Source organism: Gymnodraco acuticeps, unplaced genomic scaffold, assembly GCF_902827175.1.
Source record: "Gymnodraco acuticeps unplaced genomic scaffold, fGymAcu1.1, whole genome shotgun sequence".
NCBI classification, from domain to species: Eukaryota; Metazoa; Chordata; class Actinopteri; order Perciformes; family Bathydraconidae; genus Gymnodraco; species Gymnodraco acuticeps.
In genome coordinates, this window is record NW_022992111.1 from 27,846 (window position 1) to 54,619 (window position 26,774).

Here is a 26,774-nt window from a genome sequence, read left to right on the forward strand (position 1 = left end):
AAGTTACTAAAGGTTTTAAATATATGTAGTGGAGTAAAAGTGGCTACGCTTTAAACTCTAAAATATAGTTATAGAAAGACAGACAGACAGACATCGAGATAGAAAGACATCGAGACAGACATATACATGGAAAGACAGACATACGGACAGACTGTCTTCTGTACTTGTATGTATGAATATAATAATATACGTATATTTGTAACGCAGTCTAAAGGCAAAGACGTATAGAACCTTTATTTTGAAGAGTACAGCGCAAGCAATAAGGCACACTAGCCAATCAGAAGCAAGGAGGCGCTGGAGACACACCCACTTATGGAAACGAAACATTGAGTGGTATACTTGTTTTAACAGTAAGAACAGAAAAATGAAAAAACGAGCTGAATTTCCGTTTTTTCATTTTGGGGCAAAATTGAAAAACAAAAAAACGACCCGTTTCTGCTTTTGTTGTTGTTTCAATTAGAACGAAAAAACAAACGGTTAAAACGTACCTTCGTCATTCATGTTCTGTATAACTGTAAAGCCTCCTGAGACAAAATAACAATTTGTGAAATTGGGCTTAATATTCTATAAAAGTTGTTTTAACATGTCCAAATTGCACATCTAGACAATAAACCAGTGTTCTTGTTTGTTACATTTCTTTGTGCACCCAATTTTTCAGCACATTTATAAGTTACACTTTTAAAAAGTGGTGGGGACAAAATTGGCTATTTCAAAAAGTTGTTCAGAAGCAAATCACACCTATGATCACAAACAATTTGACGAAAATTGCTAAGGTCAGTGTATACTCCAGACCAGCAGGCGGCAGTAATTAAGTCTGTACAGCCACTGCAAAAAAAAAAAAGTGAAAAAAAAAAAAAATAATCACAAGAATCTGGAGTTAGCTCCATATTGCCCGGTGGAATTGTATCCGCGCTAATTGATCAAATATAAACTACATAACTACCTAAAGATGTCAAAAAGACATCGCCTTGATTTGGGGGATGACTACTCTTCCACCAAGAAGAGGTCTGAAGGGTGAGTGAAGCTCCAGAGGAAACATGTCGCTTTAAGTGGTTAGCTACAAGCTAACTGTTAGCTGAAGCTAGATCATTTGGCTAATAGCCACCATGGATGGGTAATCAAAACCGGGACAATACAACCATAACCTAACCATTGTATAGCTTTGGTTTTAGTCCCTGCCTACCCTTACCCGAATGTCCTCCTTATGTAGAGTTAAACATATATTGTGTTTTTGCTATAACGTCATGTCAGTGTTAGCTGCGGAGGACGGCTAAAGCTAACAACCGTTCACCATACAGGCACGTGTGTATGTGGCTAACGTTCTAACAACGACAGCCAACGTTGTCTCAATCAGATCTAACGTCAGGTTGCTTTCAGCTACACATGCCTGTGTTTGAGTTTTTGGAATTATAACTTGTTACTATGAATTATCACGTAAAGAGCTCCCATCAAACCTTTTTCTGCGCTAGCATTATTGCTCTGCTAACCGAAACCGCTTTATTAAGACCTCACTGATTTGTTTTTTTAGGTCACTTTACACCAATATGAAAATTGTAATGTTCAATTTTAATGTAAGTCTGAACTATGATATAGAGGGGTTCATCCTGTTGTGGTGTTTATGCATTGTAGTGACAGGCTCAGAATCAGAATACCCTGCCCACAGAGGCGAAATTAGGTTTGCATCAGCTAAAGTGAAGAGCCAAAAAGAGGACAAATAATTGGTCTGGTAAAAATAATATAGCAATTACAATTACTAAAATACACATCCAGGTGTTATAGTCTTTATTGTTGATTGATGCAGTTGAGTTGCACGTGTGTCTATTTTACTTGTGCAAGAGAGTTGGCTAGATAAAAACAGTATTTAAACCATTATACAACCAACGCTAGTAAGAAATGCTCTGTTACTTTAACTCAACCCACATGATTTTAACAGGTATAAACAAATACTTAAACCTTTGCAATTTTTACATCAGAATAGCCAGACAAAGTAGCTTTACAATGATATCATTTACATTGGAAATATGTATGATGCCCTGCTCTGATGTTGACAGGAGAGACAGGGATCGTGACAGAGACCGTGACAGAGACCGTGAGGACCGCTCCAGGGACAGGGACCGAGATAGGGACCGGGATAGAGACCGGGACAGAGACTCAAAGCCTTCTACTGGCCCGTCTAACATCACAGTGCCCATGCCCTGCTTGGCACCCATCAAGCAGATGGCTATGCAACAGCAGATCAACCCATTCACCAACCTGCCGCACACTCCACGCTTCTACGAGATCCTAAAGAAGCGGTTACAACTTCCAGTGTGGGAGTACAAAGAAAACTTCAGCGATATCATCACACGTCATCAGAGCTTTGTCCTTGTTGGAGAAACTGGCTCTGGAAAGACCACACAGGTCAGAAATTCAATATACTGGCCAGACTTCTAAATGTCAGACATTACAAGCTTTGCAATCCTTGTTGAAAGCTTTTGTAAGTACCAGCAAATCCAGTATGATGGCACTTTGCTGCATAAAAGTGAATTCCCCTCTAAATTATTTGTGTCTCAATTAATTGCAACTTTTGCTTCAATCTCCAGATCCCACAGTGGTGTGTGGACATGGTGAAGGGCCAGCCTGGACCTAAGAGGGCTGTAGCCTGTACTCAGCCCAGGAGAGTGGCTGCTATGAGTGTGGCTCAAAGAGTGGCAGATGAAATGGACATCATGCTTGGACAGGAAGTTGGCTACTCTATTCGATTTGAGGACTGCAGCTCTGCTAAGACTATTCTCAAGTAAGCGAATAGAGCCTGTAATGCCCAATAGCTTCTTTTTATAGGCACAAAGCAACACGTCTAACTGTTTTAGTTCCAACCGTCTCAATCTAACAAGCATGTTTGTTATTTATTTAGGTACATGACAGATGGTATGTTACTGCGAGAGGCCATGAATGACCCGCTGCTGGAGCGTTACGGTGTGATCATTCTGGACGAGGCCCACGAGCGAACCCTGGCCACAGATATCCTGATGGGAGTACTCAAGGAGGTGGTGCGTCAACGAGGAGATCTGAAGGTACTTATTGTTTCATTTTTTAATGACGACAATCCATTATGTCCGTTAAGTTTTTCTTTACCAGGCACTTTAGTTAATGGGCAGGCTAACAAAATAAAATACTATGGGAAAAATACTTAACTGGGTCCATTAATTCGTTCTTCATAAAGATTCACATCACTGCTGGAACACTCCCTTTCCTCCTTACGAGCAGCTGACTTCTTATATAATAAAATAGAAATATCAAAAGAAAAAACATGATTAACAGCATGGTCTGAGGAATTAGCTGGTCCCTTTTTTATTCTAATCACATTTACATTTGGACTGTACACAGATTATTTAGTAACACTTTCCACAAATGAAGGGGAATGTGGTAGTACTTTGTCTGACCAACATCTTCTTTCACTCAAAACTTGACGCTGCATCATATTGGTGCTTAGATAAACCAAATGTAGTCTAAAAAACTAAAACAAACTCTTGTCCTCAAACTCAGGTGATTGTCATGAGTGCCACGCTTGATGCCGGGAAGTTTCAGGTGTATTTCGACAACTGTCCTCTCCTCACTATTCCCGGGCGTACACATCCTGTAGAGATTTTCTACACTCCAGAACCAGAGCGAGACTACCTCGAGGCAGCGATCCGCACTGTCATCCAGATTCATATGTGTGAGGAAGAAGAGGGAGACGCCCTGCTCTTTCTCACTGGTCAAGAGGTAAGACATGTGGCACTAGTATTACTGTTACAGTTAAATTGGCATCATAGTTGCATTGTTCCGTTTCCTCAACTCACAAAGTTCAATTAACATTTTCTTTCAGGAAATCGATGAGGCGTGCAAACGGATCAAGCGTGAGGTAGATGACCTTGGACCTGAAGTTGGAGACATCAAAATCATTCCACTGTATTCCACATTACCACCGCAGCAGCAGCAACGGATCTTTGAGGCTCCTCCTCCAAGAAAGCCCAATGGTGCAATAGGAAGAAAGGTACAATTGAGCTAATATATATGTTAAATTTGTCTCTTCAAGATTCAAAGGTTTATTGTCATAACATACACACAACTACGGTGTAAATATGTAATGTATGAAAAGCTTAGATCGCAGGTTCCTCAACAGTGCAATTTACAAGACCATAAAAACATTTATATAAAAAACAATAAAAATAAAAATAGTGCAAGCTCTGGTGTTAAGTAGTCATATGGCCTGTTGGATGAAACTGTCTCCGGGTCTGGTGGTTTTTGTCCTGATGCTGCGGTACCGCCTGCCAGACAGCAGCAAACAGAGCAGTTTAAGAGGAGCTAGCAATACATAAGGAGTATCACACCAGATAAAACGATGTATCTCCTTGGCTGGCTTTAAATGATGTGCAATTTGCATTTACTTTGTCATATTGTAAGTCGCTTTGGATAAAAGCGTCAGCTAAATGCAATGTAATGTAATATTCCCTATTAGGTCATATTTTGATAATAGATATCTGACGCTCCCTTTTGAATTTCATCTTCAGGTTGTGGTTTCTACAAACATTGCTGAGACCTCTCTGACAATAGACGGTGTGGTGTTTGTCATTGATCCTGGATTTGCAAAGCAAAAGGTAGGAAAAGGTTATTTCAACTCACTGGCTTTCTATTGCATGATACTGTTTTTAATATAGTACCACATCGATGTCTTGAGTCAACTATTTTCTTTAAACATGCTTTCAAATGTGTTTCCAGGTTTACAATCCCCGTATCAGAGTAGAGTCTTTGCTTGTCACGGCCATCAGTAAAGCTTCGGCCCAGCAGAGGGCGGGTCGAGCCGGCAGAACCCGTCCAGGGAAATGTTTCCGCCTCTACACAGAGAAGGCCTACAAAACTGAGATGCAGGCAAGTCACAACCGCTTCACTCGTATTTTCACTTGAGATTTAGAAGTCTTCAAAAACAAAACGTGAGTTAGTTAAGCATGTTCTTAGAATGAATACACATTGTTCACACATTCAAGATTATTTTTTGTTTATTAAAACTTTCACACCCCCTCTCCAGGATAACACGTACCCTGAGATTCTTCGATCCAACTTGGGATCTGTTGTGCTGCAGCTGAAAAAGCTGGGCATCGATGACCTTGTGCACTTTGACTTCATGGACCCCCCAGGTGAGTTGGTCTGCATTTCAGATATAATGATTCAAACATTTATTGAATCTCTACTCTGGCATCACTCTCTGACCTTTCGGCCCGCCTCTTCCCTCCCTGCAGCTCCAGAGACGCTGATGAGGGCCCTCGAGCTGCTGAATTACCTGGCAGCTCTCAATGATGACGGCGACCTGACGGAGCTGGGCTCCATGATGGCCGAGTTCCCTTTGGACCCCCAGCTGGCTAAGATGGTCATTGCCAGCTGCGAGTTTAACTGCTCTAACGAGATCCTTTCCATTACTGCCATGCTGTCAGGTAATGCCCAGGTCTGGGCTGAAGTCTTCCTTGCCTTCTGTAGGCCGAGTCTCTTGCGGTTAAACGTAGTACTACTCGTGGGTAGTTTTGGGGAAAAGTGTCCTGCCTATAATCAAGATTGTGAATGTGAATCAGGGCAGTTTAAAACATTTTTAATACCCATGTCAATCTTGATGAGGTAGCTGAAGCACTTCAGTCGTCACCTTTTAATGTGACGCATACAGATAGTTGTATCCATATGCAAGAAAAAGGCCTAGAACAAAGTTTACACAAAGATTTTAATTAGTGATAAGGAAATACTATATAATAATATATTGTATTTAAAATAATCATTATTTTATCTAATAATTAATAATATTATCCGCAACAATACCATTTTCTTTCATAACCATGCAGCAGGCATTTGATTTCACAAAGTGAAGTCGCTACAGGTTAACTCTGAAATTTGAAGCACTCCAAAACTTTGTTGACTTCTAATAGTTTCAGCACTAAGAGGTGGATAGGGCAGGCACCACATCATATTTTATTCATATGAATCGCATTTATCAGAGTTTTATTTTCATTGAAGTAATGCATTGTGAATTTTAATTTCTGTCGTTATATATAGATATAATTTAGCCTGGAAGTATTTTTATTATGTGCTCTCTTAAAGACCTAGCATTATGTCTAGAATCGAAAAAGTAACATTTCTGAATCGTGAAAAGTAAAAGCATTGCTGGTGTACCTAACACTTTGTAGTTGTGTGAAAACTCTTGTTTTACAGATGTGGTTAAATGATCCCCTCTCTACGAGCTAATAGCCCTTACAGTTGGAATGACCATGAGAAAAGACTGCAGCCCCCTTTGATAGAGCTTGTGGTCCTGCCCTGTCCCAACGCAGTGTCGAGTGCCCTAGCATCATAGGCTTTGCTCCATGTTTCTGTGAATATTTGACTCATCCCTATGGGCGGCTTTGTTGGGGCCTATACCAACCTTGTTTAGTCCCACAGTGTTTTGTCCGGCCCACGGAGGCTAAGAAGGCGGCAGACGAGTCCAAGATGAGGTTTGCTCACATCGACGGAGATCACTTGACGCTGCTCAACGTCTACCACGCCTTCAAACAAAGTGAGCGTCACTCCCTTCTGAGACGTGCATTTTCAGATTGAAATAAGGATTTGTGTCTGAAAGAACTTACCTTATCAACAATTATGACATTGGCTCTATGAATATGCAAAAACGTTTTATTTGAGAAGTTGATCTTGAAAGCTATCTTGAGATGTCTCCATTCATTCTCCTATATACTGTTGAGGCTTTAAATGTCATCAAACTGGTTTAGGTACCAGTAGCCTGTGGTGATGTCACAAAACCAAACGTTGCAAAAGCAGCATTCAGTGAAAAGTTAAACATCCACTCGAAGTACAGATAAGCAGGTCAAGTTAACTTTGGAGAGTTCTGCAAAATGTGTCTTTCTGTCATGTTGTACTACTGTAACACTTTAATTTGGTCCAGCTAAGTCATGAGTTAAATGTTTCCTGGATTCATAGATGCTCCACTTTTTGTTACATCTTGTCTCTTACTTTGTCCACTTTTTATTGCTGGGCGGGTTGTAGGTTTGTAAGACCCTCTACACCAGGGGTGTCAAACTCAAGGCCCGGGGCCAAATCCGGCCCTTGACTTCATTTTCTGTGGCCCCACAAGAGCTTGCAAAGAATATAATATGTTTTTTATACGGTTACATGATGATTTACAGAAGCACGTTGCCCAGAAACTACATGTCCCACAATGCATCTCAAATTAGAAAACATTTTTCTCAGAATTTGCCTTTTTTTCTTCTAAATATGCCTTTTTTCTTAGAATGTGCCCTTTTCTCAGAATTTGACTTTTTTTTTTTTAAATGTCACTTCCTTTTTTTATGGTATTGGGATATATCTTTTTGAAATCCTCTGGAGCAGAGAGAGGAGCTGTGGATTATTGTTATTGATTAATGCATTCGTTTCTTAGGGTCAAAAACACTAAACTCACAACTTAAAATGAAAGTGTTTATTTAATAAAAGAGCACATGTTCCCCGTTGGCAGGGCGCAGGGCTCCGTTGGCGGGGCGCAGCGCCCCTCCAAGACAATGGTAGGGGAAACACTGAACATAATACATTATTTTATATATACACTGAACAAAAATATAAATGCAACACTTTTGTTTTTGCTCCCATTTTTCATGAGATGAACTCAAAGATCTAAAACATTTTCTATATACACAAAATAACCATTTCTCTCAAATATTGTTCACAAATCTGAAAAAATCTGTGATAGTGAGCACTTCTCCTTTGCCGAGATAATCCATCCCACCTCACAGGTGTGGCATATCAAGATGCTGATTAGACAGCATGATTATTGCACAGGTGTGCCTTAGGCTGGCCACAATAAAAGGCCACTCTGAAATGTTCAGTTTTATCACACAGCACAATGTCACAGATGTCGCAAGTTTTGAGGGAGCGTGCCATTGGCATGCTGACAGCAGGAATGTCCACCAGAGCTGTTGCCCGTGAATTGAATGTTCATTTCTCTACCATAAGCCGTCTCCAAAGGCGTTTCAGAGAATTTGGCAGTACATCCAACCGGCCTCACAACCGCAGACCACGTGTAACCACACCAGCCCAGGACCTCCACATCCAGCATGTTCTCCTCCAAGATCGTCTGAGACCAGCCACTCGGACAGCTGCTGCAACAATCGGTTTGCATAACCAAATAATTTCTGCACAAACTGTCAGAAACCGTCTCAGGGAAGCTCATCTGCATGCTCGTCGTCCTCATCGGGGTCTCGACCTGACTCCGGTTCGTCGTTGTGACCGACTTGAGTGGGCAAATGCTCACATTCGATGGCGTCTGGCACGTTGGAGAGGTGTTCTCTTCACGGATGAATCCCGGTTTTCACTGTTCAGGGCAGATGGCAGACAGCGTGTGGGTGAGCGGTTTTCTGATGTCAATGTTGTGAATCGAGTGGCCCATGGTGGTGGTGGGGTTATGGTATGGGCAGGCGTATGTTATGGACGACGAACACAGGTGCATTTTATTGATGGCATTGTGAATGCACAGAGATACTGAGGCCCATTGTTGTGCCATTCATCCACGACCATCACCTCATGTTGCAGCATGATAATGCACGTTCCCATGTTGCAAGGATCTGTACACAATTCCTGGAGACTGAAAACATCCCAGTTCTTGCATGGCCAGCATACTCACCGGACATGTCGCCCATTGAGCATGTTTGGGATGCTCTGGATCGGCGTATACGCCAGCGTGTTCCAGTTCCTGCCAATATCCAGCAACTTGGCACAGCCATTGAAGAGGAGTGGACCAACATTCCACAGGCCACAATCAACAACCTGATCAACTCTATGCGAAGGAGATGTGTCCTTTTATTGTGGCCAGCCTAAGGCAAACCTGTGCAATAATCATGCTGTCTAATCAGCATCTTGATATGCCACATCTGTGAGGTGGGATGGATTATCTCGGCAAAGGAGAAGTGCTCACTATCACAGATTTGTGAACAATATTTGAGAGAAATGGTTATTTTGTGTATATAGAAAATGTTTTAGATCTTTGAGTTCATCTCATGAAAAATGGGAGCAAAAACAAAAGTGTTGCATTTATATTTTTGTTCAGTGTATATATATATTTATATATAAGTTACAACCGGCCCTTTGAGTGCAGCCATAACGCTGATGTGGCCCGCGATTAAATTGAGTTTGACACCCCTGCTCTACACTGAAAGAACTGTTGATGAGAAGTTTTATGTTGTGTATCTTGCACCATTGACTGTAAATGTGGATGATAGTTCTCAGTGGCATATGTCATTTTAAGCGACGCCTTTTACATTACACACAACAATTTAATGAATTGTTAATAATACAACTATAAATATGATTATATATATTATGATTACTTAATCAAATGTCTGAATACTTGTCATTCTTTTTTTTCAGACCACGAGGCCAACCAGTGGTGCTATGATAACTTTGTCAACTACCGCTCACTGATGTCAGCTGACAACGTGCGCCAGCAGCTGTCCAGGATCATGGACCGCTTCAACCTGCCGCGCCGGAGCACAGAGTTCACCAGCAGAGATTATTACACCAACATCCGCAGGGCGCTCTGCACCGGCTTCTTCATGCAGGTGAACACCAATCAGGACATGTTTAAGTAGCTCTGTGATAGGATGCTGATCAAATGACATATTGCACAATGTTTTACAGGATATAACTGAAGAGTGTACCATAGATGTTTGTGGAATTCTTCTATACATTTGATTGAATCTGTTTTTTTTTATCCACCAGGTGGCTCATTTGGAGCGCACAGGTCATTACCTCACTGTCAAAGACAACCAAGTGGTCCAACTCCATCCCTCCACAGTCCTGGACCACAAGCCCGAGTGGGTGCTCTATAATGAATTTGTCCTGACTACCAAAAACTACATTCGCACTTGCTCAGACATCAAACCAGAGTGGTATGTGCAGTCATTTTTCTAGTAATACATATTCATAAAGACGAATTGTTATTATAGAATATGGTTCGCACATGATCTCCTGACAGATTTCCTTCTTTCTTCTGTTACAGGTTGGTGAAGATTGCCCCTCAGTACTATGAAATGGGTAACTTCCCCCAATGTGAAGCTAAAAGGCAGCTGGAGCGAATCATTGCCAAACTAGATAGCAAGGAGTATTCCCAGTACTGAGCGACAGCCAATAACTGTCCTGGAAAACAACTGCATCCTTTAGTTTTAGATTTTCTTGTGTCATTGTATCTTAATGTTGAAATTTGGCATTTTGATTTTTATATTTTGTTTTTTGTTTGTTTTTTCCATCGATGTTGTTTTTTTTTTTTTTTTCCATCAATGTTAATTCTGTAACTAAGTGTAATGTCAGATGAAATATCAGCAACAAATATTAGACCTGGCTATTAAGATTTTCAAAAGGAATATCAGAAACATGTCATTTAGATGTGGTTGACTTTCCTTAAGAGGATTGCCGAGTCATAAAAACAATTGTGCTTGCTTTGTTTCTTTAATAAAGAAGCTTTGACTTAATCTCTGCGTACATATTCATTAGTAAAGCCTTTCAAAAGTAGTGTGGTGCCTATCTTCTTGTGATAAGATACTGATTAAGTAGATAAACCCATCATTTGCTTGATTATAAATATATAAACAGGAGTTTAGGCTTGCTAAAGATAAACCAACACATTTCATTTATTTCAGTATGATTAATACCGTTTTTTCAGTGGTTACTTTATTAAAGTTCAACTACTGTTTTATGCATTACCTTACATGGAACTTATGATATACAGGTAAAATGGTGACAACTTTTTGTGGTTTGAGTGTTCAGGAATTCATTATGGCTACATTTTTTTTTATCACAACTGTAAATAAATTAAATATTTAAATCACCTTTTAACATTGATACCCATCCTGATGTCTGGGGCCCCAAAAGGATCCTATTAAAAACTTTGGGATTTAAGGATCTATAACAAGATATTATATTGACTTAATTATTTTCTTAACTGTCAATAGACCTTATTTTTGTTTTGCTCCTAACACAGAGCTTAATCTCCAGACGGTTTTCCTCACACCTCCCCAAGTTTCCTCACAACCAACCAAAATGTATCTGAAGATAATTATACTAATATATATCACTTTATTTCTACACTTTTCTCCAGTGACTTTTCAATACCACTGGTTTCAATGTCCTCGATCGTCTCTGGCAGGCACCGGTTTCGTGTCTCGGGCAGCGCTCTGGCCACTATCCCCCCAAGTACTGCCATAGAGAAAAGGACGACCTGAGGCAGCTCCTTCCACACCTCATCCAGTAAGAGAATCAAAGGAGCCACAGCTACACCCAGCCGAGCCATGAAGGAGTTGTAACCCATACCGTTCTGCCTGAAAAAACAGATAGGAGACCAACGTTAGGGCCCTAAATGCAGATTTCATTAAGGTAGAAAAAGTTGATTTATTCAATGTTCACTAGTGTTGATATAACTCTATGTACTGTATGTTACAAATCAAAAATGTGGAAGGACTGATAAGAAAACAAAAGCCATATTTACCTTATTACAGTGGGATAAAGCTCAGAACTGTAGAGCACAATCGTTCCAAAGGATGCAGCAGAACACCCTTTTCCCAGGACCGACACCACTGTCCTGACAACAGACATATCTGAAAGCAGAACATCAGCAACACGGATGGCTTTTTATTGTTGTAGCTGTTGGTAATTCAAAAAACGTTCTTTACATATTCAGGAATAATGATGTAGGAATGAGTTTAATCTCTTATATATACGGCAACATGCTGAAAAGGCAGAATAACCAAAACCTTAGATCAGGGGTGTCCAAACTACGGCCCGGGGGCCAAATGCGGCCCGCGGACTATTTTGAATCGGCCCTCAGCAAATTAAAAAAGTATAATGAAATATGGCCCACAAATGAAACTTGTCTTATATTGTACTTCTTAAATATAAATGTAAAAATATATTACACAGTATTCATGTATTAATAAGACCACTTTTCAAATAAAATTCAGTCAATTAGAGTTGGAAACATGTTCTAACATATCTTAGTTGATAAGAACAAAGCCCATAACAAGCTTGAAATACACCCTTCCTATTTCTCCTTATTATAATCAATCTGAGGTTTCTGTTTTAAGGGATGAGCTGCCAACACTCACAAGCATCATTTACCTACATTTCAATGATTTTGCTAACTTATAACTGAACTTATGAGGCACTCTAGTGAGTGGCCCAGCCCTTCATATCTTTTTCTGTATGTGGCCCTCGGTGAAAAAAGTTTGGATACCCCTGCCTTAGATGTATGCAGGTCAGTGGTCTTCAATGAATGCCGTACCTTTAGGTATTACAATGTTAATTCCAAGACAGGCAGCAGTCATCAGCAGAGCTCCCACTTCAGTGCGTCGCCTGCCGATCTTATCCAGTAAGTAGTAAACAGCAACTTTGGCTGGGAGCTCAATGCTAGCATAGGCAAACTGAGTGAGGTAGATGTTGAGCCCGAAGCCTGTGAGGTTGAAGCTGATACCATAAAATGCAGTTGCCACGCAAAACCTAAGGAAAGAAAAGTGAGACTCATTTAATCAAATTGATAGTTTGTGTTGAATTATTTACCTTGTGTCTTTCATAAGGTATAACTGACTTTTCTGACACAAAGACATAATGTATTTTAAGAACTAAAATCGTTGAGCACAATGGTATTGGGAATACAGACCAAACTACACCAGTACGTAGAGCCAGTTTCCTTATGTTTGGTGTTCGTATCAGATCGAGGTAGGAATAGGTCCGATCTCTTTTCTCAGTCACAACAATGGTTGCTAGTGTCTGAAAGAATGCAAAGCAGCATTATTACCTCTGCAAAGTCAAAAATGACATTGAAAAATGACAGGGCCAAGACTGCAATCTAAGATCTTGTTATTTTTCTTAATTTAACCATCACAAGGAATATCATAACCTCTGTGTTCAGTATCTGAATTGAATCCTCGGTTCGGTTCATCTTGGCACATTTTTTCAAAAACATCTGAGCTTCCTTCAGCTTTCCGTTGGCAATGAGCCACCTTGCAGACTCTGGCATCCACCTAAGACAAAGATGATTTATATGAATCCTTTTGTTTTACATGGCAATGAATTGTATTGCATGTTTACATAAAAAAACTAAGATGATGAAAGAAATGTATCTAATCAAGTATATTATCTATAGTCCCAGTTGGGTACAGGCGCAGCACAAATGTACTGTGTACCGGCAAAAGACACAAAAAACGAAATATCCAATTAAATTTGACTTCATTTTTTAAACCCCCAATGTTTATCTTTAAACAATCCAAATGTTAAGTAACCCAAACACTACACCTCCCGGGCTTTCTGTAGGGACTTTATATTATACAAAAGCTGAGTTTCTGAGTCTTACCTCCAGGTGATGATGGCCAAGATTAGAGGTGAGGTTACACTCAGAATTAGCCACCGCCAATCATTCACAAAGTAAGCAATAGCTGCAAATACTGTGTTCCCAAATGTCCAGGATAAGCTATCAATCACCCCAACCAGTTTCCTGTGCTTGATGTCCACCCACTCCACACCTGCAAACATGAAATCAGGTTTTTACTTCTGCATTTGGTGGCCTAAACTTCTGAGGTGAGCTCAACATGAGACAGAATGTAACAACAGAAGTGAAAACATGTTATTACTCAGGACTGTTGAGACAATGACGATGCCGGTGATGCAAAACCCAGTGAAGAACCTCAGCACTGCAAACATCAAGTAGGACGTAGAAAAAGCACTTGCAATAGCAAAGAGCATTCCAGACACATAGGACACCAACAGCATGATCCTTCGGCCAAATCTACGGAAAGGCAAAAAGTCTCCAATATTTAATTGAAGAAGAATTTTGTTTTCACACCTGGTAATTAGTTTAAAGCTGAATACTAAGCAGCCCAGCCGGATACCTGTCACTCAGACTTCCAAAGGTCACAGCTCCAAACATCACTCCAACAAAAAAGATTGTAGCAGTTGCTTTGTTCTTCCCTCTTTTATCACAAACCAGGTCCCACTGGAATACAAATATAGAAAGAAACCGGTTCATTCTGGTGTTTGAGGACTTGAGCTTCTCAAAAGGTTCATGGTGTTAAAAAATACATCAGATTTTGTTTGATCTTCTACAACTAACAAGAAATGAAGTTCACCTGAGAGGTCAAAGTTGACTTGAAGGTGGTATTATCGTACACCCATCCATTCTGACACGGCACTGTTGGTACTTCAATTATGTTGGAGGAGTTCAGCAGCAGATGATACTGCGGCTCTGCAAACATCTGACAGGATGCAGGAGTCCCATCCTCCTGGACTGGAATACTTACAATAAGCCTCTCTTTCTCAGATAAACTACTAAAAAATCCTTCGTCATCTAGAGAGCTGATGTCACAGTGGTGAGAGGGAACAGCCGCTACAAAGTTGTTAAGCATGAAGTGGCAGGGCAATGTGAAGCGGCCGATGAAGCTGATCACAATTATCATTATCTGAAATCTTCCAAATCCATCAATGTCAGCCAGAATGTTCTCGAACTTCATTGTGGCTTCTACCTGTGTGCAAAATGCTTTAAAACTAAGAGAAAACTAATCCTCATACACTCATGGCTTCAGACTGAAAAAGACTAAGACAAGACTACCTTTGGCTTTCTCTAACCCAGGGATTTCTGGATTTCAGTTGAAAATTGTAAATATTTGACCTCACTTAACCACTAAATAACTTTTGTCTGCGTTAGTGCAAAACAAAGAATGTATGTGTTAATAGTTAAAGCATGAGTCATCAATTTATAAACATCTATAAGAAGTACCGTATAATTTCTTTGATGCATTACAACACAAAAGCAGATAGGAATCAGGGGTAGTTTTTTAATAGCGTGTTTTAAAAATGCATACAGAATTTGTCTTATGTAAGACATACTTACATAAGTAAGTACGTTTCTTTATTTAAAATCGATAATCTTCCAATATCTAATAAAAAATGAATTAACAGAAGAAGTCTCTTCAGATGTCCGGACTGATCGCCCTGTGAAATACAAACAAATATAATTTTCATACATTCATGTTATGACAGTTCAAAACTCAAAATTCTATTACAAAAGACTGTACCTTGTCTGTTCCACATCTTCAATGGTTTCTGGTAAACGGCTATTGTGTGTCTCTGAAAGTAAACAAGCTGACAGCCCTGCAGCAAAGGCCACCAAGGAGAAGACAATACCAGGTAGAGGGAGCCACAGTTCTTCAAGAACCATGATCAGAGGGGACACAGACACACCTGTGAGGGCCATGAAGGAGCTGTAACCCAATCCGCTTTGCCTATGTAACAAAACAAAATAAAGGAAAGTTATTGGCTTATTTGTGTAACTTCCTCAGATTAGGGAGACTGGGGGCACACTTTTGAAGTCAGTCCAGGGAGGGGAACTTAATTGTTAGTACTTGGTGGTTTGGTAAAGTGCATTTAAGTGAATGCAAACCTTTGGCAAAGTTGAGCATGATCCCCTACATATTTAAATCTTCACAGACAGAATGATGTCCAGTACGGTCATCTCTTTTTTCAGATCATGTAGTTCTGCTACCTTCTTTAGACTTCATCTTCTAGTGTGATGGATATTGGTTGCGTTGTACAACACAAGATGGATTGTTTTCAGTTGGGAGCTAGTCAAAATCCCAAATGAGGGAGTTCAAGTATACTGGGGCGTCGATCACAAGAGAAAGATGGAGTGGTTGATCAATTGGTAGTTTGGGTGATTTAGGGTGAAGCTCTCGATGTACCAGTCCGTTTTAGTTTTAAGAGTCATCCATAATCGGGACTCTTGGTAGTGACTAGAAGAATCAGATCTCAGATGAAAGTATTTGAAATATGTTCCCCTCACAAGGTGACTGGATGTTCCCTTAGAAAGGATGAGGAGCTCTGTCTTGAAAGAGAATGCCTCATGTGTGATAGAAACTTCTGGAGCAAAGTAGACCAAACACAGAGAGACCTGAGGAGAGCTGGAACTTTGATGGCAAACACTGATGGTTTATTATGAAGTTAACGGCCGGAGAACTGACAATCCAATTCTGAAGATCTCTACCCCAGACCCATGTATTTAGCTGGTTCGGAGAGAATAATTAACATTGTGCATATCACAGAGCAAAGCACCCACGGTTGCAGGCCTGTGCTCAGAGAAGGCAGTACAAACTGATAAACTGGGTCAAAGTTATGGGCCTAGAAAAATAGTTCCCCAACATCATGAAGACCTCTCTGTGGAGGTATTTTAGGCAGGTCAGTGCAACAGATTTGGACCATGCGTGAGGGTTTTCATATCCCAGCAGGCACCTTACAATCCCCAAGAAGAAACTTTAGGATTTGGCTATGGAGAAGGACATCTTGGCTTTGATGTTAGTCTGTTGCTACCATATCTTGCATGATCAACAGAAAATATTTGCATGAGATATTTCACTGACCTTATTACTGTAGGGTAAAGCTCTGATGTGTACAGAAACACCATTGTAAAAGCTCCCTCTGCAAACATCTTTCCCAAAGTTCCCACAGTTGTCCGAAAGATAGTCATTTCTGAAAAAATTAAATGATAACCCTAGCTTGTATAAACCATGGTACAATTCATTATGTTTTACAATAATTGTTCTATTGGAATAAGGCTTTTTTTACAGTCATATTTGAACAGTTTAATTACTGAAGGTTACAAAAAATACGACCAAGAAATGATTAATTTCTGTTGTTGTCGGTAAGCTGCTATAGCAGTAGCTCGAGAACCGGAATCTTTCAAAAGAATACAAAAATAAATTGATAATTTACCTTGAGGAATAAAAATGTTGCAGAATATACACAATCCAGTCAGGACAAGTGTGCCAGCCTGATTCATCCTTCGGCCTATTTTATTCAACGTGAAATAGATGAAGATTTTTGCTGGAATTTCAATCACGCCGTAGATGAACTGTGTGACAAAAATATTCACACCAAACCCAGCAACATTTAAGCTGATTCCATAATATGTACAAGACACGCCAAACCTATGTGGAAAAGAAGACAAAATGAATTCAATGTAAACAATGTACAACAAAAATATGACACAATGAAATGTTTTTGCTCTATGAAACCTGATGTACTTATATGATTCTGTTTTCTTCATGTTTGTATTTTGTTGGTCGAACGCACTTATTGTAAGTCGCTTTGGATAAAAGCGTCAGCTAAATGTAATGTAATGTAACAATGGCTGAACAGAAAACCATAATTGCTGTTTTTAAGCAGGTGTCTTCTACAATAGTACAACAGGACACATACAGATAAACGTAGTCAATTTATCCACACTATCAGTGTACAAGGTATATGCAGGTATCCATAGCAAAAGTACTTGTGCGTTGTGATAAATCTTATCAGTCAAATCAATAAAACACAGGACGAGTTTTGCAAACAAGGCAGAAATGAACAATGTGCTGAGCTAGTTATTTCCTACAACTCAGTTTATTATGCTGATAGTACAGCCATATACAGTATGATAGCTAAATGCTTCCAATGTTTAAAGCTATAAAACAAATATACCACAAGATGCCAGAAAGAAGAGTCAGTCTCCTCATTTGGGGCGTCTTTATGAGGTCCAAATACGAATATTTTCTGGTTTCTATATTTAATACAGTAGTCTCGGACAGAACCTGAAGTGTAAAAAGAAACCATTTGTCAGCTACATAGAATACCAATGGCTGAAAAATGTAAACCATATGTATGATATACCCCAGGCTTCAGGTCAGCCATGAACTGCTCTCTGCCATTGATTTTTGCACATTTGTTCAGGTAAAAATGAGCACTTTTCAGCTTTCTATTACTTATCAGCCATCTGGCAGACTCAGGGACCCACCTGTGGAAAAACATGATTCAATTAAAGACACAAGATAAAATATATGAACGTTCATTTTGACAGGGAGTTGGTTGTTCCATGTGGTACTTTATCCTTACCACCATGTGATCATTGTTAGAATTAGCGGGGAGGTTGCTGTGGCAGTGAGGACCCTCCAGTCATTCACAAAATAGGCCACAACAGGAAGCAGAGCCGTAAAAATACTCCAGTCCAGGCTCATTAAAATGCCAACTGCAGTTCGATGCTTGATGTCCACCCATTCAATACCTGTGATAGAAAATGACCAATCAAATCAAATCTAAGAGAATATTATCATGTAGGATATAAGTAATGTGAGGTATGTTTGTTTACACTTTACTCAGGTCTTATTATTTTATGATTGATTTTAACTTTAATATTGGGATTGACATTCAGACCTGCCTTTTAACAACAAATGATGTCAATGTATCTATGTTGGCTTATTCATCACAGTTTAAAAGTAAATACAGCTGAATGAACAATGTTTGATAATGTTGTGCTATGTTCGATGTTGTGCTAAATGTCTGTTTGACTGTTACGAATTACCACAAGCTTTATATATAAATTCATTCATTTGATGTGAATAGACAAACAAATATACAATAAGATAAAAAACTTTCAAAGGACAATGGCGATTATGTTGACTCCAGAAATTCCAAATCCAGTGAGAAACCTCATGACAGCAAACAAGGTGAAATTGTATGAAAAAGCACTAGCAAATCCAAAGACGGTGGTTAACATGTAGGAGATCAGAAGCGTTCTCTTCCTGCCAAACCTGTGAGACAGATGTATTATAGATTAACACCCTGGTTTGTTAGGAAAACAAAAATCTTCCGTATCATTGGTTTTGAAGCAGGTCATATTAACAGTGACACTCTTGGGAAAAAGCAAGCTTTCATCCTCCAGTAGTCAATTATTAACTTCACTTCTATCTGAAGTTTAACTATCTGACCAAGAAGAAGTCACAGATTTCCTTACTTGTGTTATAATATATCAATGTTTGACATTTTCCCAAGTTACAACGGTTTTCATCTGTTATAATTTGTCTCTTACCTCTCCTTTTACCACCCTTGTGCAAAGTCCACATGTCAAACAGGAAGTCAGCTCAGTCAAATTGAGAGATTGCAGCATAGGACAGGTCTCAAATCAGTTAAGGGAGGAGGTGCAGGGAGGGATAATGCGTTGTTGACCCTAGGCAGCTAGGCCAATTGTCTTTCCTCCTTTTCTTTTTCTTTTCCCTTTCTTTATCGGAATTAAACAGCTTGTTGTCATAAAGTGCCAAACAAATAGAACAAGCAAGCCAACAAAACTAGTTCTCGGCAAAGTATGCATAGTAGGCCTACATGTGTGTATGTTGGGAGGGGGAGGGGGATTTGGGGTAAGGTGACCAGATTTTCTAAATTAAAACCGGGGACATTTTGAGTTTTGCGGTCAAAATCTTATTAACATATCCAATTTTCTTCACTGTTAAAGAAAAAAGGGGGACAATTCTGGTTCATTGTAATTCGAACATTTGAACTGTTGGATACACACAGAAGAACGATAGCTCAATATATGAGACTTCAAAGGTATTTTATTTTGAAACTGTACATCAGATTGTCCAGATTATCTATGAGAGACTAGATGGGGTGTCCTGCTATCACCCTGAAGTGAAATAAGTCTTTGATACTGGATAGTTTTTGTTTTATTCTTATCTAAAAATAGAGGGATGATAGTTTATATATGAGACTACGAAGGTCTTTTATTTTGAAACTCTACATCAGATTGTCCTGATTCTCTCTGAGTGACTAGATGGGGTGTCCTGCTATCTCCCTGGAGTGAAATAAGTCTTTGATAATTTGATAATTTTTTATTTATTCTTGTATAAAAACAGAAGGACGATAGCCCATATGAGATTTCAAAAGTATTTTATTGTTAAACTCTATCAGATTGTCCTGATTTTCTCTGATTGACTAGATGGGGTCTCCTGCTATCACCCTGAAGTGAAATAAGTATTTGATTGACTTTGAATGACTCTATGATTATGGACAGTTTCCATTAAATAATAATCAAAATATAGATGGACAATAGATGTAATTTGAGATTTTAAACAGCATACATTTTAAATTGTGCTTCAGAAAGTAATGTTATTTTAGGAGTGTTGTGAGATGGTGTCAACATCAATTGAGTCACCCAGTGGAAATGTCAGATATGTCTTCATAACTGTATCCTTACATTTTACATTCACTCAGTTATAATGTGGTAGTTATACGTAGTTTGTTTTAAATAATATTGATCACATTATATAGTACATATTTCTTAATTTAAGCTCCAGTATATATGAATATGTTTGGTGTGTTTTTTATTGACCGAGTACACGCTTTTATTTTGAAGGCAGTTTTTATAGGCCTCTACCGTAATGCGATATTCGCGCACCGTAATACAACGTGCGGGCTGGCCTGACTGTATTTTCCGAAGTGGGGGCTGGCTTGACCACAGTCTGTAGTGTTTACCTAGTGTTTCCTGACATGAAACGTTTTATTTCACGTTGCTATGTGTTTTTAACGTATATTAAAAAACGGGGACATTTCCGGGGACAGTTTCAACCGGGGACAGGGTAATACAAATGGGGACTGTCCCCGGAAAACGGGGACGTCTGGTCACCCTAATTTGGGGTGTCGTGTGGTGGCTTGCTCACAGGGTGCGAATGTTTGTTACAAATCACGGTAAAGCAAGATTAGAAAATAAACACATTTATGATGGAAACAATTGTGAGCTGTGTGAAATGTAATGAATAAAGTTAATAGTAGTAATGGGTTACTGTTTGTGGATTTTCACATATATATATATATGCTATTTAGCATGACACAAGAGTTCCAGTCTCTTTGAAGAACACATTTTAATTGCAAAACATATAATCAATACAAAAATGACACAACTCTTCCTTAATGAACAGTAAACACATTAATTCTGGAATTTCATATTTGTTTTTAAAAAATATACCTATTTGGCGTTTTATACCTTCATTTGATGATATAGACTAGAGTGATTACACAAAGGACTATCAAAAATGATAAAGTGACCTTAATATTGTTCACACACATACAACATAATCAAATTCTTTATCAATGAAATGTTTGTTTACTAATGATACATACACTACTTATTGTTGGGGAAATATTTTCCTAGGCCCACACCTTTGACCCTGTTTATCAGTTTGTACTGCCCTCACTGCACAGGCCTGCAACCTTAGGTTCGGTGCTCTCAGTGTGTTGTCTCCTTATTCCTGCCTGTTGGCGTCAGCTGACAGAGGTGTTATAGTGCTTTGCCTGTTTTATCTTGTTATGCACAAAGTTGATTATTCTCTCAGAACCAGCTAAATATATGGGTCTGAGGTGGAGATCTTCAGAATTGGTTTGGCTACTGCTGTGTCACCTCGTGGCTGCAGCACATAATCTTGTCAGTTCTCTGGACGTTAACTTCATAATAAACCTTCAGTGTTTGCCATCAAAGCTCCAGCTCTCCCTGTGTCTCTGAGAGTTTCGTCTCCATTAATCCAGAAGTTTCCATCACACTTATTAGTTTTTCAGGTATGAAAAAACGAGTATAGCGTTTAGCAAAAAATTTATGAATTGTGCATATCATATAAAACAGTGAATGCTATTTTGGAAAGATGGATGAATTTGTGGGAACAATGGAAACCACCTGGTAGTTGAAAACTCTAACCCTTCATATCCGTTCTCACAGACTGTCTGACTATTGCACATGCAGACAAACATGTCCTGCCACGCCTTGCCTCTGAGAATCTGGCTTGTTTAATTTATATTATCCTGTGTGGGACTCTTAAACACAGCACATTTATTAAAATATTATTTTTAAGAAAGATATATAGGTTGCGATTATTTAAAAAAAACACTTGTTTGTTTATTCTTTTATGAATCAAAAACATACTACCAACACTTATATGCCCGGCAACTCTAATAATTGGCCTTTGTTTGCACTTGTTCAGGGTTATGATTTTTCATCAGATGCGGAGATTGATCTTCTTCTGAAATACAAGATACATGTTTGGGTTGAAATAAAACTTTTGTTTAAATGTTTAGATTAAATCCAAATGAAGGCCCATTACCTTGGGTGTTCCACCTCTTCAATGGTCTCTGGTAAACGGATGTTTTGTGTCTCAGGAAGAAGATAACATGTCAGCCCTGCAGTGAACGCCACCAGAGAGAATATGGTACTCGGTAAATGGCCCCACACTTCTTCAAGGAGGATGATGAGGGGAGAAACAGACACGCCTATACGGCCCATGAAGGAGCTGTACCCCAATCCATTTTGCCTGTATAAGCAAAAATACAGGTTCAGTATCCAGATGTCTGTTACTTACTAGTTTTTCTACTTTTGAGTTTAGATGCTGTTGTAAATGTGCATAGTATAAGCTCTATATAAGATTTATTCACCTCATTACTGTGGGGTAAAGCTCTGTTGTGTACAGATATACACATGTGAAAGATGCCTCTGCAAACATCTTGCCCAAAGCTCCCACAGCTGTCCGAACGAGCCCCATATCTGAAAAATAAAATAGTCATAGAACATTTTGACCCCACCTGTTATTGTATTTAATGTGTAGTATTTGACTAAATATGAACCATAGTGGCAATTTTTACTATCAGCTTATCAGAAATCAAGTAGTTAGTTAGTCTTTACCATCATCCTACCAACATAAACCATAAATAAGAAGAACCATACTAAAACCAGCCTAGTACAATCTTGACTTGTTTTTCTTTCTTAAAACTATATTAGATAGGTAATCAGTCTGCTCTGATATATTTGTATTTGTATCTCTATATCTATCACATTATGAAATAACAGAAGTCCTGAAGCTCATTTAAAGGCACAGTTTCTGATTATGGGTATGTGAGCATATATCTGTTGATTGAGAATTTCAATACTTTCAGAACATTTATATAGGCCTTAGATCTGCTTCAAATAATTGCAAATAATTGTTAATCTCTCTTTTTACTATATAGGATCTTTAAAGTGTAGCTTTGTTGTTGTCTATTATTGTTGAAGTAGCTATGGTAGTCACACTGTTGATAATTTACCTTGAGGGACAAACATGTTGCAAAATATACACAGTCCAGTCAGAACAAGCGCTCCACCCTGACTCGACCTTCGGCCTACTTTGTTCATAGCAAAATAGATTAATGCTTTGGCTGGAAGTTCAATCAAGCCGTAGATCAACTGTGTGATATAGATGTTCAAACCAAATCCAGAGACATTGAAAATGATCCCGTAATACGGGCAGGCCACTCCAAACCTGTCAACAGAGAGCAAATTATGTCAAAATACAATTTGAGTTACACATTTGCCATAGAAAAAAACATATTTATATAGTGCTTTGTTTTACATAACCACTGGCACTACAAGTCATACGATTAGATATTCTTTATTGTCCCAGTAGGGACATTTGTTAAAGTCTCCGTTGTGCAGTTCCACAAAAGATGAAAATCATATATACTGCACAAAAAAACCATCAGATGCTTCCATATATACACAGTTTGCCCATACACATACACCTACTGACAATGGTGACTTATTGCACAACCCTCAAGGCCAACATTTAAATCCACATTACACTTCAGATAGGTGTTGCAGCTAAATGGAAACCTGCATCTTCTACTAGAAGCTAATTGCTGAAACTGTGTGGAGAATCTGGTCTGGATCAGACACTTTTATTTGTGCCTCTCTAATAATGGACTGTTCATAGATTGTTTGGGGAGCTGAATGTTTTTTAAACCCCTTAAGTGTTATAGCAGTCTGTACTGCAATAATGAAGCTAAAACATGTACAAGACAAGTACACCAAAGAGGCTGCAGAAATTGAGAGGCCCAGACAGAAAAATGATATTGCAAGTCGAGAATTTGCAAACGAGTAATAGTGCCTTGCTAGAGGATCTCAAACAGAAATAAAGCTATTAGGGAGTTTGCAGGTCAATGATGTAGGCAGGAACCAGACCATTGAAGGCGTCATAAACAAGCTGTAAAATCTTTAAATCAACTATAAAACTAACAGGAAACCGGTGATGGGCAGCAAAGCATCAGTTTGATGTGAACACTTCTCTAAGGAAGGGGTTAAAAGCCTGGAAATGTTTTGTATCAACTGCAATCTTTGAATGTTTCGCCTCGCTGGCTTTACAGTCAATATCACTTCCAGGGCTAGTTAGCAAGGTCATTCCAGATATCCCTGCAACACAATACATGGGTGTCTTTGACATAACAGGGACTCTGCTTCATATTCTGTTGAAAATGTTTGCTCATTTAAAAAAAATGTAAATGTCATTCTGGGCAATATCTTACACACTGCACATTTTAAAGGCAAAAACAAAGACATTTATGTACCAGACAATGGCAGTGAGTATAGCCAGTCTCCTCATTCTTGGGGTCCTCACAAGGTCCACATAGGAATATTTTCTGTTTTCATTTTCCACAAGTATTACCTTCGACAGACTCTGCAGAGAAAAAATTACATCTTGGTCAGCATTGTAGTTGTAGAGTGAATATATTTCTGATTAGAAGTTATCAGATCATGTAAAATCTTGTACCTCAGGCTTTAAGTCAGCCATGAACTGCTCTCTGCCGTTCACTTTTGCACACTTTTTCAAGTAAAAATGAGCAGCTTTTACCTTTCCATTACTTATCAGCCATCTGGCAGACTCAGGGAGCCACCTGCATTAAAATGTTAATTGAAAAAATCACAGATTTAAAAATTATTTTCAGACAAACTGCGTATGAGTAACATGCCTCTCTCATCAAAACATAGCAGCCATGCTGGTATTCAGATGCTCAAAATGCTGAAAATGATCTTAACATTTTTATATGGTTCTGACCTAACTTCCTGGTATTAGAGCAGCTTTGTCTTGGAGACATTAAAAGGCAATACATGTGCTTGTTTTCGCTGATGGTTAAATTATTGTGTTATCCTTACCACCAAGAAATTATTGCCAGAATCAGCGGGGAGGTTGCTGTGGCAGTGAGGACCCTCCAGTCATTCACAAAATAGGCCACAACAGGAAGCAGAGCTGTAAAAATACTCCAGTCCAGACTCATTAAGACGCCAACTTTAGTTCGATGCTTGATGTCCACCCATTCAATACCTATCAAAAGCAATGATAATACATCAAATCAATCAAATACATAGACTCAATAACATTAAATCAACATACATTTATTCTTATTTTTATTTTTGTTTTCTGAAATGTACAATTCAGACATTTTATTTCACAGATACTATGAGATTAAACTCACAAAGGACGATGCTGGCTATACTTATTCCGGAAATTCCAAATCCTGTCAGGAACCTCATGACAGCAAACATGGTGAAATTATATGAGAAAGCACTTGTAAATCCAAAGAGACTCGTTGTCACATAAGACACCAGAAGAGAGTTTTTCCTGCCAAACCTGTGGAACAAAATGATTATGAATAAATCTGTAGAATTGCTAAAAACACACAAATATTTGTTTACACAATGACCTAACAACAGACAAACATTCCTTCTTCCTCGTCTCTGGTAATGTGTGGGTGAGGGTTAATATTATGGTTGGCGTTAAGGTTTAGATTAGGTCAGGAGTTGAATGGCATGTCATTAAACCTCTCTATATGAACGTTTAATTAGCCACTATTGAGTATTAACCTTGGACTTTCGGAGTAAGTACAAGTTAAGCTTCTTTTCTTGGTTCTTATGCATAATTGATACCTCAACTTTTTGACACACCTCTTGACTACATACAGTTATTGTACAGACATTGGGCGGGACATCTCTAAGAGGTTGACCAATCACAAAAGAGCCGGACAGCTAACCAATCTGAGCAGACTGGGCTCTGGTTTCAGACAGAGGGTGAAAAGAGGTGTTGCAACACAGGCAGTATGAGAAAATTAAAGACCTTTTTGAACATTAAAGCATGTAAACAAGTCACAATTCAGGCACAAATACAAATATGAACCTAGAAATCAGCATAATAGGGCCCCTTTAAATGTATAAGTCATCAATTTATACATTTTCTCTAATCAAGTAGTGTAATTTAACCACAGATACTGTTTCTGAATTGAGAGTTATAAAGCCATAACCACCTGTCACTAATATAGCCAAACGCTGCTGATCCAAACATGACCCCCAAGAAGAAGATAGTGGCTGTGGCTCTGTTCATTTTTCTTTTATCACAAACCAGATCCCACTATGAGGGAAACAGACAACAAAGTGAATATCAAAGTGTATATCAATTATTTATATTATTTTAAAACAGAAAAAACGATTCACCTCAGTGGCCAGAGAAGACCTGAAAGTATCATATACCCATCCATTCTGGCACGGCACTGTTGGTAGTTCAGTCATGCTGGAGGAGTTCAGCAGCAGATGATACTGAGGCTCTGCAAACATCTGACAGGAGTTTGGAGTCCCATCCTCCTGGACTGGAATACCAACAATAAGCCTCTCTTCCTGGGATAAATTCCCAAAATATCCTCCATCATCCAGAGAGCTGATGTTGCAGTGGTGAGAGGGAATAATTGCGACAAAATTATTCAGCAAAAAGTGAAAAGGCAAAGTCATACGAGGTATTACAGTCATGAAGATTATCATTAGTTGGAATCTCCCAAAGCCGTCCACCTCTGCCAGAACATTCTCAAACTTCATCTTGAGAATAAACGCTACAACACTTCAATTTGGAAAGAAGCTCAGAGAATAATATGTTTGGAATTGAGGCACAAGCCTTTTGAACACTGTATATTGCTGTTAGTTAATGGTCAGCTCAGTGAAAGTTTGTCTGACAAGTAACATATTTTTGCAAATTAATCATCTGCAATATTTCGAAAGTACATGCGTGTTGTCAAGTGAGCGCAAATAAATTGGAATCTCCTTCCTGCCTATTCAGTCT

The 26,774-nt window shown here is 38.9% G+C and overlaps 3 protein-coding genes across 3 annotated transcripts; 1 reads left to right on the forward strand and 2 right to left on the reverse strand.

Moving 5' to 3' along the window:
- Positions 1–949: 949 nt before the first annotated feature.
- Positions 950–10,785, forward strand: LOC117537760 (pre-mRNA-splicing factor ATP-dependent RNA helicase DHX15). Its single transcript, XM_034203099.1, has 14 exons — positions 950–1,014; positions 2,052–2,400; positions 2,583–2,776; positions 2,894–3,053; positions 3,526–3,744; positions 3,848–4,015; positions 4,533–4,619; positions 4,741–4,890; positions 5,048–5,156; positions 5,259–5,450; positions 6,431–6,553; positions 9,409–9,599; positions 9,760–9,929; positions 10,040–10,785. The coding sequence occupies exons 1-14, from the start codon at positions 950–952 to the stop codon at positions 10,155–10,157; spliced, it is 2,295 nt and encodes a 764-aa protein (XP_034058990.1). The 3' UTR covers positions 10,158–10,785.
- Positions 10,786–11,107: 322 nt separating this feature from the next.
- On the reverse strand, positions 11,108–14,552 carry LOC117537741 (solute carrier family 22 member 7-like). The gene is made up of 9 exons (XM_034203071.1): positions 14,154–14,552; positions 13,917–14,020; positions 13,659–13,813; positions 13,382–13,550; positions 12,929–13,052; positions 12,689–12,798; positions 12,314–12,528; positions 11,522–11,630; positions 11,108–11,354 (listed from the first exon to the last, which is right to left on the reverse strand). Exons 1-9 carry the CDS (start codon positions 14,532–14,534, stop codon positions 11,108–11,110), a joined length of 1,614 nt encoding a protein of 537 aa, XP_034058962.1. The 5' UTR covers positions 14,535–14,552.
- A 406-nt stretch (positions 14,553–14,958) lies between these two features.
- Positions 14,959–26,533, reverse strand: LOC117537742 (solute carrier family 22 member 7-like). Its single transcript, XM_034203072.1, is given in 17 exon segments — positions 14,959–15,015; positions 15,099–15,305; positions 16,437–16,545; positions 16,789–17,003; positions 17,533–17,642; positions 17,722–17,845; positions 17,944–18,112; positions 18,457–18,638; positions 21,972–22,178; positions 22,300–22,408; positions 22,945–23,159; positions 24,241–24,350; positions 24,444–24,567; positions 24,827–24,995; positions 25,147–25,301; positions 25,972–26,075; positions 26,159–26,533. Coding segments are annotated over 17 exon segments (2,706 nt in total). The 3' UTR covers positions 14,959–14,993.
- Between the last annotated feature and the right edge of the window lie 241 nt (positions 26,534–26,774).

Coding starts and splice junctions, on each gene's coding strand:
- LOC117537760 (XM_034203099.1), top strand. CDS start 950: ATGTCAAAAAGACATCGCCTTGATTTGGGGGATGACTACTCTTCCACC. Junction 4,016..4,532: donor ATGGTGCAATAGGAAGAAAG/GTACAATTGAGC, acceptor TTTCATCTTCAG/GTTGTGGTTTCTACAAACAT. Junction 4,891..5,047: donor CCTACAAAACTGAGATGCAG/GCAAGTCACAAC, acceptor CCCCCTCTCCAG/GATAACACGTACCCTGAGAT.
- LOC117537741 (XM_034203071.1), bottom strand. CDS start 14,534: ATGAAGTTCGAGAACATTCTGGCTGACATTGATGGATTTGGAAGATTT. Junction 14,021..14,153: donor AGTCAACTTTGACCTCTCAG/GTGAACTTCATT, acceptor TTTGTATTCCAG/TGGGACCTGGTTTGTGATAA. Junction 13,551..13,658: donor CATTGTCTCAACAGTCCTGA/GTAATAACATGT, acceptor TCATGTTTGCAG/GTGTGGAGTGGGTGGACATC.